Raw genomic sequence first — 17,357 nt, forward strand, 5'->3', positions numbered from 1 at the left:
ACAGATAAAAAATGGTTAATAATTACAGACATAACAAATGATTGCACATTTTGACATTGCCGTATTCCATCTATTTTCCCGCCAAAGTGCATTAGTACAATCTGTGCTTGTTCAGCGATTGGAGCTTTGGAGTCAAATTATTCCTTTATTCCTAGACTTTTGATATAAGACTTTATATTATAAATTTTAGTTAAAAATTGCTTACTTACGTGGTTTTTGAATTTATGCATCACATATATACAAACAAAATCGCATCATAAAATTTCTGCTCGTGTTATTTTAATTTATTTAACTAAAACAATAAATAGTGCAATTATCATAGAAATAATTAAAAATGTATGACAATTTCATTCATTATGTTTGCAACGTTATTCTGTGAAATAAATATATGAATAAAAATTTTTCTCCATTTCTTTATTCTTAACATAAAAATATCTTACTTACATGAATATATAACATTATCTTTTTACAGGTTTAAACCCAAAAGAGCTTCGTAACACAAAGACAGGCGTTTTCATTGGCGCCTGTTTCTCGGAGTCGGAGAAGACATGGTTCTACGAAAAGATGCAGGTCAACGGCTTTGGTGTCACTGGGTACGTATAAAAATGTGTTACAACACCTACGAAAAAAATATAACCTACTAGCAAACCGGGCGAGCTCCGTTTCGCTACCAGAGACACCTTCTCTTTGCTATAAACGCCCGAGACCTTTCCAACGATTTCAAAACCGTGGAAATCGGTTCGTCCGTTCTGGAGTTATAGATAGCGTCAGGAAGGAAAACCCGACTTCTTTTTTTATATAGGTAGTAGATGACAGTCTTATTTTTTTTTTTTTCGTTTATCATGGCAATAAGACTAAACTATTTGCCAGTGTCAAGTTTTAAAAGGTAGGGAAACATAAATTTTTACAATGATTATTACAGAAAATTTTACGCACGCGCATCATCAGAGGAGTAGCAATATACAATCTAAAACACTAATCTACATATATTATATAACACTTATCTATTAATTAAAAATTATAAATAAATCAAAAACTAAACAATTCTATTTTAAAAATAAACATACTGCATTTTCTTTATATTATGTAGATAAAAAAATGAAAAATATTTACAATTTAATATTATTTCGAGTGATAAATTTGTCAATGGCTTCAAAATATTTGGCAGGATTGAGCAAGAGACAATTAATAGAAATAGGAAAGGGTACACCAAGTGATTCAAGAGATAAATACAAAGAGGAATGGTCATACAGTGGGCAAGCAAAAAATATGTGATTCAGGTTGCCCACATCTAGAGTACACTCACACATTTCATTATCTAATACGCCAATTTTAGTAAGATGTTGAGGAGTACAAACATGTCCAAGTCGCATACGAATGATTATACTTGTAGCTAATTTACTTCCCTTGGTTTTATTAAACCAAGGCTTCATTGGAATCCGTGGTTGAAGAGAATAGAAACGTTTTCCCTTTTGCATTCCGCTACTTTCCCAAAGTTTAGTCCAGGTATCATGGAGATAAACTTTAGGAAGGTTACTAAGATCGTGGCAATAATTGATATATGGAAACATATCACCACTATCTATGGCATCTTTTGCTAAGGCGTCTGCCTTTTCATTACCTTTTATACCGGTGTGACTGGGTATCCATGCAAAAACTATTGTTAAATTTTTATTTTTACAAAGTGTTAATTTGTTTCTAATTTCAAAAATGAAAGGGTAAAATGGCTTATTATTAAATGGATATTTTTCAAGACTTTGTAAAGAACTTTTAGAATCAGTAAAAATAACAGTTCGTGATAACTTCGCTAATAATATATAATCAATTGCTTTTAAAATGCCCAAACATTCACCAGTAAATACTGATGCTTGAGGTGGTAATTTTATTTTTTGAATAATTTTGTATTGTGTATGGTATATGCCTATTCCAGTGCACCCAGACAAAGACATCTTAGATGCATCAGTGAAAATGAGGTTCCAATCTTTCCATTCCTTATTTACTTCTGTATTAAAATTAAGATTGGCTAGAGGATCATTCTTGATGATTCCTATATCGTACTTAATGTCTGGATAAGTTAACAAATTATCATAACTGTGACTAAACAATGATAAGCGTGGAGATCGATATATACGTGTTGTAATGGATGTGACTCTACGGAAACTTTCGATCAAACATGGAACTTTTTTAGAGCGCCAATACGTAGATGTTAATATATATTCATTCAAGTCCTTCAATTTATGAAATAAGGGATGGTTGGAAAATTGCAGCGCTCGGAAAAGAAATCTGTCGGATAAAAACTGTCGTCTTAGATGAAGCGGAGCGTCACAACACTCAACTTGAAGTGCGTTATTGGGACTAGATTTCATAGCTCCAACAACTATTCGAATTGCTTTTGCTTGAATCTTATCAAGTTTTCTGAAGGCACTAACGTTACCACCTTCCAACAAAAACATTCCATAATCTAGACTACTTCTAATTAGAGCATTGTAAATTAATTTGAGACAAAAAGGGTGTGCCCCCCACCACACGCCAGATAAGCACCTTATTATATTTAAAATACGCTCACATTTAGCTGATACAAAATCAATGTGAGGCATTCCTGTTAATTTACTATCTAATGTTATTCCTAAAAATTTTGCTTCATTTTTATTGGGAAAAATACTACCGTTATAGCTTACATCTACTTGAGGCAAAGACCTCTTTCGAGAAAAAACTACAACAGAGCTTTTCTCTACTGACAAGTCAAGACCATTATCTTTAAGCCACATACTAAGTTTGTTTAGATTGTTATTTAAACAATTGCATGCTTCTTCTAAGCTATTATTTACACTATACATAACAATATCATCGGCATATTGCAGAATTTTTACAGTATCATTCAGTGACTTTTCCAAATCATAAGTATAAATGTTATACAGCAGAGGACTAAGTACAGAACCTTGCGGAAGTCCTTTGTGAACCTTACGTGAAATGTTTTTTGATTCATTTAAATTTAAACATATAGTTCTGTCCACTAATGAGCTTATTATGAAATTGATTAGTATACAAGGAACATTTAATTTTAAAAGTTTTTGATTGAGGATAGATATAATAACATTATCATAGGCAGATGAAATATCAAGAAAAGTAGCTACTAAGTACTTGTTGTTCGAGAAGGCTAAACGTATGTCTGTTGTGAGAATGCCTATGCTGTCTATTGTACTTTTTGCTTTTCTAAAACCAAACTGACTGTTTGAGAGGTAATCGTGATGCTCGATATGCCACTCTAAACGATTTTTCACCAAATGTTCTGCTACCTTTAATAAAACACATGACAAAGCTACCGGTCTATAGGATGAGTGCTCGTCAGATGGTTTATTTGGTTTGAGTATAGGTATAATTTCTTGTGTCTTCCACTCGGACGGAATATTTCCAGACAGCATTATATTATTTATTATGTCAAGATAGTATTGTAATGCAGTATCTCCGAGGTTTTTTAAGAAAGAATAAGGTATACCATCTAGGCCGGGGGTGGAATCCTTTACATTTGACAGTACTCCCTTCAACTCATATAGAGAAAAAAAGGAATCAATGCGAAAGTAGTTATGATCAAATGAAACAGAAGTCACGGGTAATATATTATTCTCTGGAACTGTATCGGGAGCTATATTTTGCATAAAATCACAAGCCAATGACTCTGGAAATCTATATGGTTGCTCAGCAAATGCTGACCTGAAGCGTTTTAAATTTTTCCACACTTCAGAGGGACAAGTATTCGGTGAAATGGATGTGCAAAAAGATTTCCACCCTTCTTGTTTTTTTCTCTTGAGTAGTGATCGTGTTGTCTTTATTGTAGCAATCAGATTATTGTAATTCTCCATGGACATATTCTCAGCATATCTCTTTTCTTCCAGTTTTCGTTTCTTTATCGCTTCTGTACAATCCTTATCCCACCAAGGTGGAGAAGACATGAACGTGTTCGAGGTCGATTTAACAGGGAATAACTCCTCAGCAACTTGCAAAATCGTTTTTGCCAACGCTTCCGAGCATTTTATTCCATTATTGATATTTACATCAGGAAGTTTCCTTACTTCATTTTCAATTGTATTTTTATATTTGTCCCAATCTACATTTTGCAGTCTATATTTGAAACGTGAACTTTGTTTATAATTTTGATTATTTTTGAACGGCAAAGTAATTAAAATAGGGAAATGGTCACTACCAAACGTATACGGTAAGGGATTCCAGGATGAACATGAAGCTACATCCGATGTACAAATTGTTAAATCTACTGCACTCAAGTTCTCATTCACATGAGTGCGTCGTGTCGGCTCCCCTGAATTTATTAACATAAATTGTTATCGTCGATAAGATCTAGTAATTGTACTCCATTTGAATTCGATATACTACATCCCCAAGATTGGTGATGGCAATTAAAATCACCTAAGATAATATAGGGTTCTTCAAGTGTGGAAAAAATATGTTGTATATCATGCTTAATTAAATTCGAAAACTGAGGAATATAAATGGAAACAATGGAAATCGTATTATTAAGTCTTATTCCGACAATATTGAAACTTTTATCGGTATGTTGGAAAAGTTGTAATTTTTTGAAAGTAAGAGTATTTTTAACTAAAATTGCAACACCGCCGTATCCGTCAGTTCTATCATCCCTCAAACAAATGTAACCGGGAATACGAAAATTTAAATATGATTTTAACCAGGTCTCGTTTAGTGAGATTAATATTGGATTATATTTATTAATGATATGAATTAATTCAGATTTTTTAGGAAGAATGCTCCTGCAATTCCAATGTACTATGTTCGAAGCCATTGTTTTTTATTGTGTTATTAATAATTTTATTAAGTAAAGCAACGTTGGACGGTCTTAATGTCTTACCTTGTTGTAATAAATTGATTAAAGCGAGTATAATTTCCATTATAGCACCATTTTGAGTATCATTAGATGAAGATGTCTTGTAGGCACAACCATTGTCAGGTGTAGGCATTTGACATTCTTTAATTAAAGCTTCATGAGCAGCTCTATCATATCCTTGGCTACTTTTAGGTGGCGAACGTTGTTTTTTAAAAACAGTCTTTTTATGAGATGTATTTATATTTGTATTTTGTAAACTATGCTTTGGTGAGACTTGTAATGTTGAAGTGTTAAGCACTTCGGCATAAGGTTTTTTTACCTGTGGGTGTAATTTAAGTGCCTCTCCATATGACAAGTTCTTCTGAGCCATAGTAAGTTTAATTCGTTTTTGGCGATTATATTCAGGACAGTTTTTATTATTTGCAAAATGTAAACCAGAACACATTATACATGATGCACCATCCTCTTCAACATTGCAAGTTTCACCACTATGATCTTGCCCGCATTTATAGCAACGGGGCTTGGATCTACAAATTGATTTTGTGTGACCATACCTACAGCAATTATAACACTGAATGGTTGGAAATATATATAGCTCTACAGGTAAAGAATTATAACAAATAAATATTCTTGACGGGAGTGTTTGCCCATCAAAAGTTAATATTACAGATTGTGAAGGCTTCCATGTAACTGTACCATCAATAATAACTTTATAATTAATTCTGCGTACTTTTATTATAGAGCCACATCCATTAGGAACAACTATATTTTCTTTAATTTCTTCCGGAGACCATTCTGATGGAATGCCTCTTACTAAGCCTATCCGAGAAACATGGAAGGATGGTATTTTTGCTCTTAGATTGAATGTTTCTAAGGCTTTATTATTAATAAATGTGTTAGCATCATGAGCGGTTGAAAAAGCAACAACACATCTATTCCTGCCTATTCTTTTGACACTACCTGCTACAATATTTTTAAAACTATTTTTTTTCAAAAAATTGCCAAATGTAATTGGATGCAACGTAGAGCCATCACCGGGTGATGATTCACATCTTTGGACATGAACAACAAATGGATAAGAGTCATGTTCAGTATATATATTTCTGATTAAGGAATTAGACTGTAAATCAACAGAAATATTTTCCTTAGCTGATACAGAGTTGCTATTAGAGTTAACACTCTGGCGACCACTATCTAAATTTTCTAGGCTATTAATAGTATTCATATTTTTACCACGCTTCCTTTTTCTATTACCTTCTTGTTCCCAATCAAGTATATCTTTATCAAAATTGTCATCATTGCTATATAGTGTTACATAGCTAGCGACGGAGGGACCAGGTCCCAGACCTGATCCCTCATTCAAAGGATCAGGAGGATCCTTCATAGATTTCTATGAAGGAGACTCAATTCAAATATACAATTTACATAGGTACCTATAAAAAATAATATTAACAATAAAACTTACCAATATAATATAAAACTATAACTATTTACACTAAATACTATATATTTACAACAAATTACTCCTCTGATCATAAAATTAAGTTTAATTTAAAATTAAAATTTAAAACACGCTCCCGCCTCGTTCGAAGTTTCCCGCGCTTCCATCGACAGTCTTATTCTAAAATATATTTTTTTCCTACAAGATACAGATAATATAATCAAAAATTAATCAAACAGCCATTAAATTTAACCAAAATAAACTTCTACCTACAATATAATGTAATAAACATATTGTTTATAAATTATTTTTAGAGATATAATTTAGGTAAAGTCTTAGGTAAAGTATTTAAAATCTTTAAAAGATTATCTTTTTCAATTTCATAAGTGCTAGAATTTATAACTTACCGCTAAACAAATTCGAACTGGCCGCATAAATGAAAAACTGTATCGGCCAGATAGCGAATAAAAAAAAAACAACTGTCACAAATGCGCGGTAAAAATTTTAATTGCGTTGTTAAAAAGTTATTGCAATATGTGTATGGAATATGAAAATAAATTGTGGGATTTCGATCGAAAAGCTCTTTTTATAACAGGATTTATAGGTATGTAATGGATTTATCAATATAATATTTTCGTAATGAAAACGCGAACAATTTTAACGAAACGTTTATCATTATTACACAGTTTATTTTCTTCATAATGTTCATAACAAAATGAATTCTACCGTTAATTAAACTATTCATAAACAACTATTGTTCAGAATGTTTAATATCTTCTTTGAAGTGTCGAAAATTCTCAACATAATGATATAACATAAGGAGCAATATTAATTACTGCTAGTTATACAACTTCGCTATGGTTTCATGCAAGTTGATGAATATGCGACGAAACCATTGAGATATATACATATGGAGACGACACCGCTATGCGACGAAACCATTGAGATATATAGAGGTACATATGGAGACGACACCGCCTACATCACTTATGTTCCGCTCAACATGCGCCATATGGCGTAACTGCACGCTCATTTTTTATTTGTTTTAAAGTGAAACGCATCAAATATGCCTTCGTGTGTGTTACGATATTGCACAAATAATACGGTAAAGTGGAAAGGAATTATTTTCATCGGTAAGTACCTAGCTAGATAATAATTTTTAAAACTTAGTTAGAGCAAAAAATGGCGCACAGATTTTGTTCGTGGTGTCTCCTCCATACGAAGTAATATTATCTCAATGCGAAATGGGCGTCTGTAAACGTTCTTGCTTAGATAACAATTACCATAGTTTTAAACGCTTTTGCTACTAAATTTTATTGCTATAGTATAATATTATTATAGCTATCATTTTTTATATAAAAAGATTTATGAAATAATTAATAAAGTTTTCGTTCATTTTGTAAATAAAGTTTTTATTCTTATTATCGGTTTCGACACAAGTGATTTTATAAAATTAAAAACAAACCCATTCTTCATTAAAATATATTCAGAACAGAGAAATTATTGATCAATGATAATTGATATTATCACATTTTTTTACGCCAGGAGAAGAAATATTATTATTTCTTCATATCTCAACCCCAATGTTGAAAACCCTTTATCAAAATATTCCAAGCATTGTTAAAATGTAATAAATTCTCGTTATAAATCAAATCTTTGCTGTCGTTCTCACAGACATTCCATCTCCATAGTGTTTGCATTTGAAAGCTAAATACAAAAATACTTTGATAATTATTCATTGTGTCTTTATTTGTATTTTGTATCTGTTAATGAGACATGCTCAGTGACATGGTTACTTTATAATACTAGTTTCTTCGCGGCTTCGCTCGCGTTTTCAAAGAAAAAAAAAATTCATAGATTCCGATCCTGTGGGATTTCTGAGATAAAACCTATTCAATATGTTTACCCAAGTTATAGGTAACTTGGGTAAACATATTGTATAGGTTTATCTAACTAGGGTTAGTTCTATGTGTGTGTCAAATTCATTGTAATCGGTTGAGTAGTATTTGCGTGAAAGAATAACAAACATCCATACATACTCACAAACGTTCGGATTTATAATATTAGTGGGATAGTATGATATGATACGGTTCAGCCTGTAGATATGCTAAGGCACCGTTTCCACCTGCAAGTAAACTTCTGCAAGAACTGTCCGACAGTCTGTCTGACAGCAGCTTGCATGTGTAAACTCGGCGTTTCCACCTGCAAGTAGACTTGCAAGTTGCTGTCAGACAGACTGTCGGACACTTCTCGCGGAAGTTTTCTTGCAGGTGGAAACGCGGCCTTAGAATGTAGATCATATTTTTCATAAAAAGAATTCCACATTGAATTTACTGTCTACAATTTTAAACTTGACATTCCCTTGAGGAACAATTAAATGGTGACGAGGATGGGGTTACACTATTAGTCAAAGTGGCTAATCAAAAATCGCTGACGTTGCATTTGTCGTGAAAAATTCGCACAAAAAACTTGATAGGTATTCAGATTGCAAAAGTGGCTTTTATCAAACGTTCTCTCGGGTCTCGTTAGATCTGCTCTAGAGATTTATAAAATACTAGCTTCCGCCCGCGACTCCGTCCGCGCGGATGTCGGTCTTCGCGTGGATGGTTATTTCTCCATTTTGAGTTCCCTTGTCAATAACATCTTATAAATATCTATTGGACCCAATTCCCAAATACGGCTAGGCCTATAATAATACGCAATGTGTGTTCGCGGTTCTACGGAACAACGTCTATGGATAAAACTGAAAAATTAAGATTAATTTTTTTCTACGCATTTTTCCAGGATAAAAAGTATCCTATTTTATGCCCAGGATAATAAGGTATAATTATACCAAGTTTCATCGAAATCGAACCGCTAGTTTTCACGTGATGCCTTCACATACAGACAGACAGACAGACAGACAGACAGACAGACAAAAATTTTTTTAATCACATATTTGGGTTTGGTATCGATCCAGTAACACCCCCTGCTATTTATTTTTTCAATATTTTCAATGTACAGAATTGACCCTTCTACAGATTTATTATATGTATAGATTACCAAGTTATCATAGTTTGTTTCATAAAATATAGATAACTTTCTGCTCTACGAAGATACGGAAGACACACAGAAAAGCACACACAGTAAATCTTGCAATCAATATCCATACTAATATTATAAATGCGAAAGTAACTCTGTCTGTCTGTCTGTTACTTAATCACGCCTTAACTACTGAACCAATTTGCATGAAATTTGGTATAGAGACATTTTGATACCCGAGAAAGGACATAGGCTAAGTATTTTTTTTACCCCGGGACATAGGATAAGTTTTATCCCGGAAATCCCGCGGGAACGAGAACTATGCGGGTTTTTCTCTGACTGCGCGGGCGAAGCCGCGGGCGGAAAGCTAGTATAATATTATAATAAAAATCATGAATAATATTCGAATCGTTTAAAATAAAATTTAACATAAAAAGCTTTTCTATCAGATTTTCAGGCTAAGATGTAAAGTAGTTCGTTTCAGTTATTGACGGTTGTTAATCCGATTTACTGGATAGACTCTTCAAAGCGCTTTTTGTACAGTTTTCTACTGCATATTCGCTTATAAAAAAAAGATAAAAGGATAAATATTTAGGATTCCTTTATATAAAAGGATTCTAATAAATTGCTCAATTATATTGAAAATAAGTTTCAAAGCTCTCGGAAAACTCCTGAAAATAGACATCGAACTTGTTGATTCGTTTTTTTTTATTCATATCAAGAATTATAGAACGATACGTCAAAATTGTCAGTCCATTTCACGGTCCTGTATACAAACTGAAATCTTGATGGTACGTTCAGAAGCGTGACAAGCAGCCTGGCAGTCCGACAAGTAGCCCGGCAAGCTGCCCCTGCGCTTACGGTACAAACAAATAAACACGGGCGCATGCACATACAACATGTTTACATGCTTGTGCCCGTGCTTGTGCTCGTTGAGTGTCACTTTGAACGCAAGCGTCTGAACCCACCATCTAACATCTAATCTAACATCTAACATCTAACATCTAATCTAACATCTAACATATATTATAAAGGCGAAAGTTTGTATGGATGTATGGATGTTTGTTACTCTTTCACGTAAAAACTACTGAATGGATTTGAATGAAATTTAGCACACATATAGAGGGTAACTTGGATTAACACATAGGATAGGTTTCATCCCGGAAATCCCACGGGAACGGGACTTATGCGGGTTTTTCTTTGAAAACGCGGGCGCAGCCGCGGGCGGAAAGCTAGTTAATTTATAATTCTCACATCAATATAACATCTTATCAACGCAATAAAATTCACATTTACGATCTTATCCTGATCAAATACTACTAAATTTCAACATTTAATATCAGATCCTAATCCGTTACAATTCATTTCGCATTACCAAAATTCAATTGCTACAGAATTCATAACTTCGTTACATGAATTGCACCCTGTACAGAACGTTTAGACGAAACTTTACAAAATAGATTTAAAGCAGCTCCATCAATTAGCTACCAAAGCTGAGCTAACAATGAGCTTTTAAAAGCATTTAACAAGTCCTTACAACTTGAAGATTCTTTGTAAAACCACAGCTTATGACTCTTATATTATTAAAAGTTTTAATAGGTAATTGAGCCTTAAACTCAAACTCAAACTCAAACATTCATTTATTCAATTAGACTACTATTTAGTAGCACTTTCGAATCGTCATTACATAATTATTTTAACATTTACCACCGATTCGGAAAGCAGTATCTATGGAGAAGAATCGGCAAGAAACTCCATAGTTGCTCTTTTAAAATCATGTCAATATTACATAATATGTAACTTATATCTAACTTATACATAATATATCATAATATTCCAAAGAACTGTCCTGTGGTTTTTACGCGACAACCCTCCATGGGTCTTTATCGTCCATATATTCCTGAATACTGTAGTACGCTCTCTGAACTAGTACATTTTTTATATAAGTTTTAAATTTAGAACTACTAAACTCTTTAATATTGAGAGGAATTCTATTGTATAAGCGTATACCTTGACCCATAAATGAATTTTTAACTTTAGCTAATCGGAAAAATGGCATTTCAATTCTATTCCTGTTCCTTGTGCCATAATCGTGTCTATCTCCTACTCTTGTGTGTAAGTCGGCGTTTTTGTGAACATGCAAAATATTATTAAATATATACTGTGATGGTACAGTAAGGATACCAGTATTCTTAAAATGATCTCTTAGTGAGTCCCGAGCACGTAAATTATATATAGAGCGAATGGCTCTTTTCTGTAAGATAAATATAGTTTCTATATCTGCAGCCTTGCCCCACAGTAGAATTCCATAGGACATAATGCTATGAAAGTAGCTGAAATAAACCAATCTAGCCGTATCTTCATCGGTGAGATGCCTTATTTTTCGGACTGCATATGCAGCTGAACTGAGCTTACCTGCAGCGGTGTTGACATGGGCTCCCCACTGTAGTTTCTCATCCAATGTTAACCCTAGAAATACAGTAGACTCAGTAGGATGCAATACCTCCCCGTTCAAGGTAATATCTCTGTTCAACTTTTTTACATTAGGAAGTAAAAATTCAACACAAGTGGTTTTTTTGGCATTTAATAATAAATTATTGGCAGTAAACCATTCAGATATGTGTAAAAGAGCACTGTTCACTTCGTCAACATTTGGGTCATGCCTATCCACATTAAAAATTAATGAGGTATCATCTGCAAACAGAACTATTTCACACCTATCCTGCAAATAATAGGGAAGATCATTGATATATACCAAGAACAAGAAGGGACCTAAAATGGACCCCTGTGGAACACCAATGTTAATTGACGCACCGCTAGAACGTTCTCCATTAACAACTACAGTCTGTATCCTATCATGCAGGTATGACGCTATGAGGTTCTGGGCTTTTCCTGTAATTCCGTAGTGATTAAGTTTACGTAACAAAGTACAATGTTCAACGCAGTCAAATGCCTTGGAGAGGTCACAAAATATCCCCAGAGCATTTTTTGAGTTTTCCCATGCTTTATAAATATGTGTTAGAAGTGCAACTCCAGCATCTGTGGTTGAGCGCCCCTTTGTGAAACCAAACTGTTTGGTGTGCAGTAAATTATTAGATGCAAAATGACTACTCAATTGGTTTAATATTAACTTCTCGAATACCTTACTTAATGTTGGTAAAATAGAGATAGGTCTATAATTGTTACAGTCTTCTTGATCGCCCTTCTTAAATAGAGGTATAACTTTACTAAGCTTTAGTAAATTAGGAAATGTACCATAGTCACAACACTTATTAAATATGAAAGCTAAATTTTTCGCAATATTTTCTATTCTATTATTAACTAACGACATTCAAAATATTGTTATATTAAAATTTAAAATTATTATTATATAAAAAAATTAGTTTAAAATTTTATATTATTTTTCAGCAAATTGACATATTGATTTTAGCTTAATGTAATGTTGTATTTTCCTGTTATTGAAGGTGCAGTAGACCATATTGTATTCAATTGTAAGCTATGTAAAATAATATAGACTGTATCCTTTGTTGGAAAATCATAAATATAAATAAATAAATAAATAAACTAAATTTACGGACATTCCCCAAAGATCACAAGTATTTTTTAGATTAAGCGTCTTAAAGGCAGTAACAATATCACTAGCAGTTACGTGTCGTAATTCAAATAATGTACTGCACCCCGCAACATGGTCCCTCAAAAAGGTTTCTGCAAGTGCTGAAGACGAATTTAAACTATTAGTAATAGTAGCAGGGACACTACTGAAGAATTCTTCAAAAGCAAGCGCAACATCAGCACTTTTGTCAATAACCCTGTCATTATTTACAAGTTTTATGGTATTACTTGATTTGCTTTTACCCATTTCACCATTAATAATAGACCAAACTGTTTTAACTTTATTATCAGAGTCGCGTATTTTTTCTTTGATATACAAACGCTTTGCAGTAAAACAAACTTTTTTTTAAATTTTTGAGTAATTTCTAACATAACTAAGAAAAGATGGGTCTTTATTATATTGCTTCATACCATATAATTCATAAAGAATGTTCCTGCACCTATGTATACTAGCTGTCGCCCATTTACTAAATGGTAAATCCTTGGTAATATTTAAAGATTTAACTTTAAATATTTTTTCAAATTCATTATGTACTAAATTAAAAAGATTTTTAAACATTTCACAAGGACTATTAGGAAAGGATTGATCATTTAGTACGGGCAGGTTTTTATTAATATTATTCCTAAATTTATTAATGCCTTTTTTAGTTATAGGCCTAACATTAATCCTTTTAAATGTAGGTATGCAATCCCATTCAAAAACTACTTTCTGGCCACAGTGATCCGAAGTCAATGTATTGAGAATATTTTTCTCTAAACAGATGCAGTCACAGTATATATTATCAATACAGGTTGCAGAAGTAGGTGTAATTCGTGTGGGTTCGTTAAAAAGTTTATATAGATTAAATGACTGAAATAAATTAACAATTCGTGTAGCCGTTTGTGTTTGTAAAAGTAAATCAATATTAAAATCACCACATACTATAACTTTTTTTTTACTCCTGCTTAGACGCTTTAATATTTCTTCCATGACTTTCTCAAACATATTATAGTCACTGGAAGGGGGTCTATAAACGCAAACAATAATATAACGCTCCAGCTCCACACAGGACAGTTCAATGGTCCGTTCTACAGAAAGACTAACAATGTCAGTTCGTTCTTTACATTTTACACTATCATGTACAAAAATAACAGAACCTCCGTGAATAGCCTGCGTCCTAAAGTATATACTTTTTAATTTGTAATTTTCAATATTTACTAACGACTGACATTGTTTAAGCCAATGTTCTGTTACACAAAATATTTTAATATTGTTATCATTCAGAAACAATTCTATTTCTAACAATTTGCTAGCCAAGCCTTGAATATTTTGATGCACTATAGTAAAAGACTGCTTAGCTGTTGTCTTATATACTAGTTTAAATCTAGCTTAGGGCTAGATTGACTGTCAACACTTAACCTAGGTTGATGTATATTATAATAACTACTACATAAAATTGTAGTAGATTGATGGTCTGATACCGAACATGTATCTACCAGACTGGTTAATGTTATATGCTATTAACATAGCAAGTTCTCGCTTATATCTAGTTGGCAGATACACTGTATTCTTTGTCAAAGTAAAAGATTTAATACATAAGTTAATGTCAAAGTAAATAAATGCATCACGATGATGATTTGTTAGGTTATACAATTTTAAATTCATATTATGAATTAATCTATTTTGTTCTTGTGTTAAACCAGGTAGGTATGGCAATGTACACAACAACGTAATGGCATTCGAAATATAAATTCAGTTTTATTAAAGAGCCATTGATCGTACTTAAAATTGACTTTTACATAACCTACACATTAATGAGGATACCTAGAATGCTTAGTATATTTCGCAGTAGGTACGCTTAAAATACAAAATACTTAAGCAATTATTTCAGCTCATTAAAACATGAATAAAAACTTAGAAATAAAGCTTTTCTCCACTAGTCTTCATAATATTATAATTATAATCGTTATTCTATCAGTTTATTCCAAACAAACTGACATTCCAATCAAGATAATTGCAATTCAATATCGATAAACTAAAATGCTCATTCAGCCCAAGTGAAAAACTTTAAATCTACTCTATACAAATTCACGTTGCTATGAATGGAATGAATACAGCTCAGTTACTTTCAAACGGGAAACATTTCGACTGATTGCATATTTAAAAAGTTCACTTAAAATCAACTTTGAAAAATATACAAACATTTTTGGGTACGAACCAACTCGACCGATTTCAACGTAGCCGAAAGGCAAATTTTATTAAAGATGAGAGTATTTTTGTGGATTTATTTTAAAATTAATGAAATATAGCTTTATTCAAATATCTGTTCGTATTCAGGATGGGAAATTACTATTTTCCATCGACATTATCCTTATTTATTATGTTCATTTAAATGTTTATAAATATTTAATTTTCAATACACTACGTTTTTCAAAAAGCTAATAAAAATATAACATTTAATATAAAAATAAATAATAAAAGCTGAAATATATTTGGAATGTGTTAGTCATAACAGTAGAGTAGTAAAAGTATCGTAGGTGGACAGTTTCATCCAATTTCTACTTATGAAAATGAAAACCAAGTTAACAAAACCATTTTTTTATTCTGGAAGATATCTCAGAGGTCATAGACATTTTCTCATCATTTATTTATGTATAATAGATAACATTTAAATTATTAATCTTTTATTTCCATTAATGAATCAAGCAAAACCACATTACATTTAAGGGCGTTTTTCCATTACCCGGCACCGTGCCGTTGCCGGGGAAGCAAAAATGTATGAAAATGTATGGCTCGCTTTTTCACTTACCGGCGCCGGTGCCGGCACGGCATTGAGTCCTGCCGGCGCCGGGGTAGCAAGCTTCCCACTTGTGCCGGCCGGCAAAATTGCATATGTATTGCATATTTATTTGAATTGTAGCCGTGTGAGTGTGTAACTGCGCGGGGCGGGTAGGAGGGAGCGGAGCGGAGGGACCGGGCGTAAACCGGCATCGACACCGGCGCAATGGAAAAACGAAGTCCCGGTGCCGGTACCGGTCCCCGACCATGCCGTTGCCGTGCCGGAGCCGGGCCGGGTAATGGAAAAACGCCCATTCAATAATCAACAACATATACCAACACAATCGATTTCTCTACTGAGAATTGGTTTGAGAAAGTTTATCTCATATACAAAGGTCATAATATACAAGAAAATATTTATGCATTTTTTACGTAGAAGGAGTAGGTATAGAGAAAACACTGAATTCAGAAACCGGCCATAGAGAATAACCTTCATAAAGTATCATCTACAAACAGATTATACCTCGTTATAACTCAAAGGAGTAAGAGAATAAAGACAATATATAGCGCACATTTCATTTATATTATCCCCCAGGCGCGTTTTGAACGTTTCTTGTTATCGGTATTGGAAAAGTTAATTGAAATCTTTGAACGCAACGCGGTGACGTAATTTAAGATAGAACGATCTCACACATAATACTGTTATTGTCTGATGTATTTTTTGATATATGAGAAAGAATTTAGAAACACAATAACAGAATTGGTATTACAATTGGTATACAATTGGTATTTTAGTATGTAGTACCGAATTGTACTAATATTGTAAGTATCAGTTTGTGTTATTAGGTACTTAATAGCTTTCAAGGGAAAACCCGCATAATTCCGGCTCCTGTAGAATTTTTGTACTTTTTCTTTAGTTAATACTCCAGATAACTCTTAGCTGTCATATAAAATGTATTCTTTGAATAAATAAAAACTAAATATCAGTCTGCAAATTCACTGAACTATTTTGCTGACAAACAGCGATATTTGCAGAAAGCCTAACTAATTAACAGACATTCGTATACAGATACTCACTTCCTCACAAACTTTCTTGATTACAAAATTAGTCGGGATCTGCAGCATTGCATCGAATGATTGATTTTAATGCGGGTTTTAATCAAAGGAAAGCTTTTTACATTGCTTAAAGGGCGTTTTGAAAAGAAAGCTTGGTCGATCGATTTCGAGTTATAAAATTAGCACTCGTAATTGTACGATACTAAAAATGATAGCTCAATTACATTATATTTCATATTAATTGTGCCGATCGTATTCAAAAATCAAGTACCTATTTCTATAGATCATGTATTGTTCCGATGTATCTATAACTCTAAAGTTTCATCCAAATCCGTGCATTGGTTTTTTCGTGAAAGAGTAACAAACATCCATCCCCACATACTTGCATTTATAATACATATTATTAGTAGGATAGTCCTTTGAAATAGACTAGGATTCCTGTATTATTATTTTTTTATTTTAATAGAGTATTTAAACATAATAAATAGTCGTGGCATTGTATGCACACTGCATTTATTAAGACAATTTGCATCTGCCTTAGCATATAATCTCTAAAGACTGCACTTTATGTGACTATACAACCACCGCCTTACCCACAGTACCTACCGCAGTAC

At 32.9% G+C, this 17,357-nt stretch overlaps 1 protein-coding gene across 1 annotated transcript in view; it reads left to right on the forward strand.

Annotated features, from left to right (window-relative positions):
• The window catches only part of LOC123700596 (fatty acid synthase-like), a 73,219-nt gene that overhangs the window by 10,175 nt on the left and 45,687 nt on the right, over positions 1 to 17,357 (forward strand). The window contains exon 4 of the mRNA XM_045647858.1: positions 473 to 593. Coding sequence (XP_045503814.1) covers positions 473 to 593 — 121 coding nt within the window. The remainder of the gene's footprint in view (positions 1 to 472; positions 594 to 17,357) is intronic.

This window comes from Colias croceus, chromosome 19 (genome assembly GCF_905220415.1).
Source record: "Colias croceus chromosome 19, ilColCroc2.1".
NCBI lineage: Eukaryota > Metazoa > Arthropoda > Insecta > Lepidoptera > Pieridae > Colias > Colias croceus.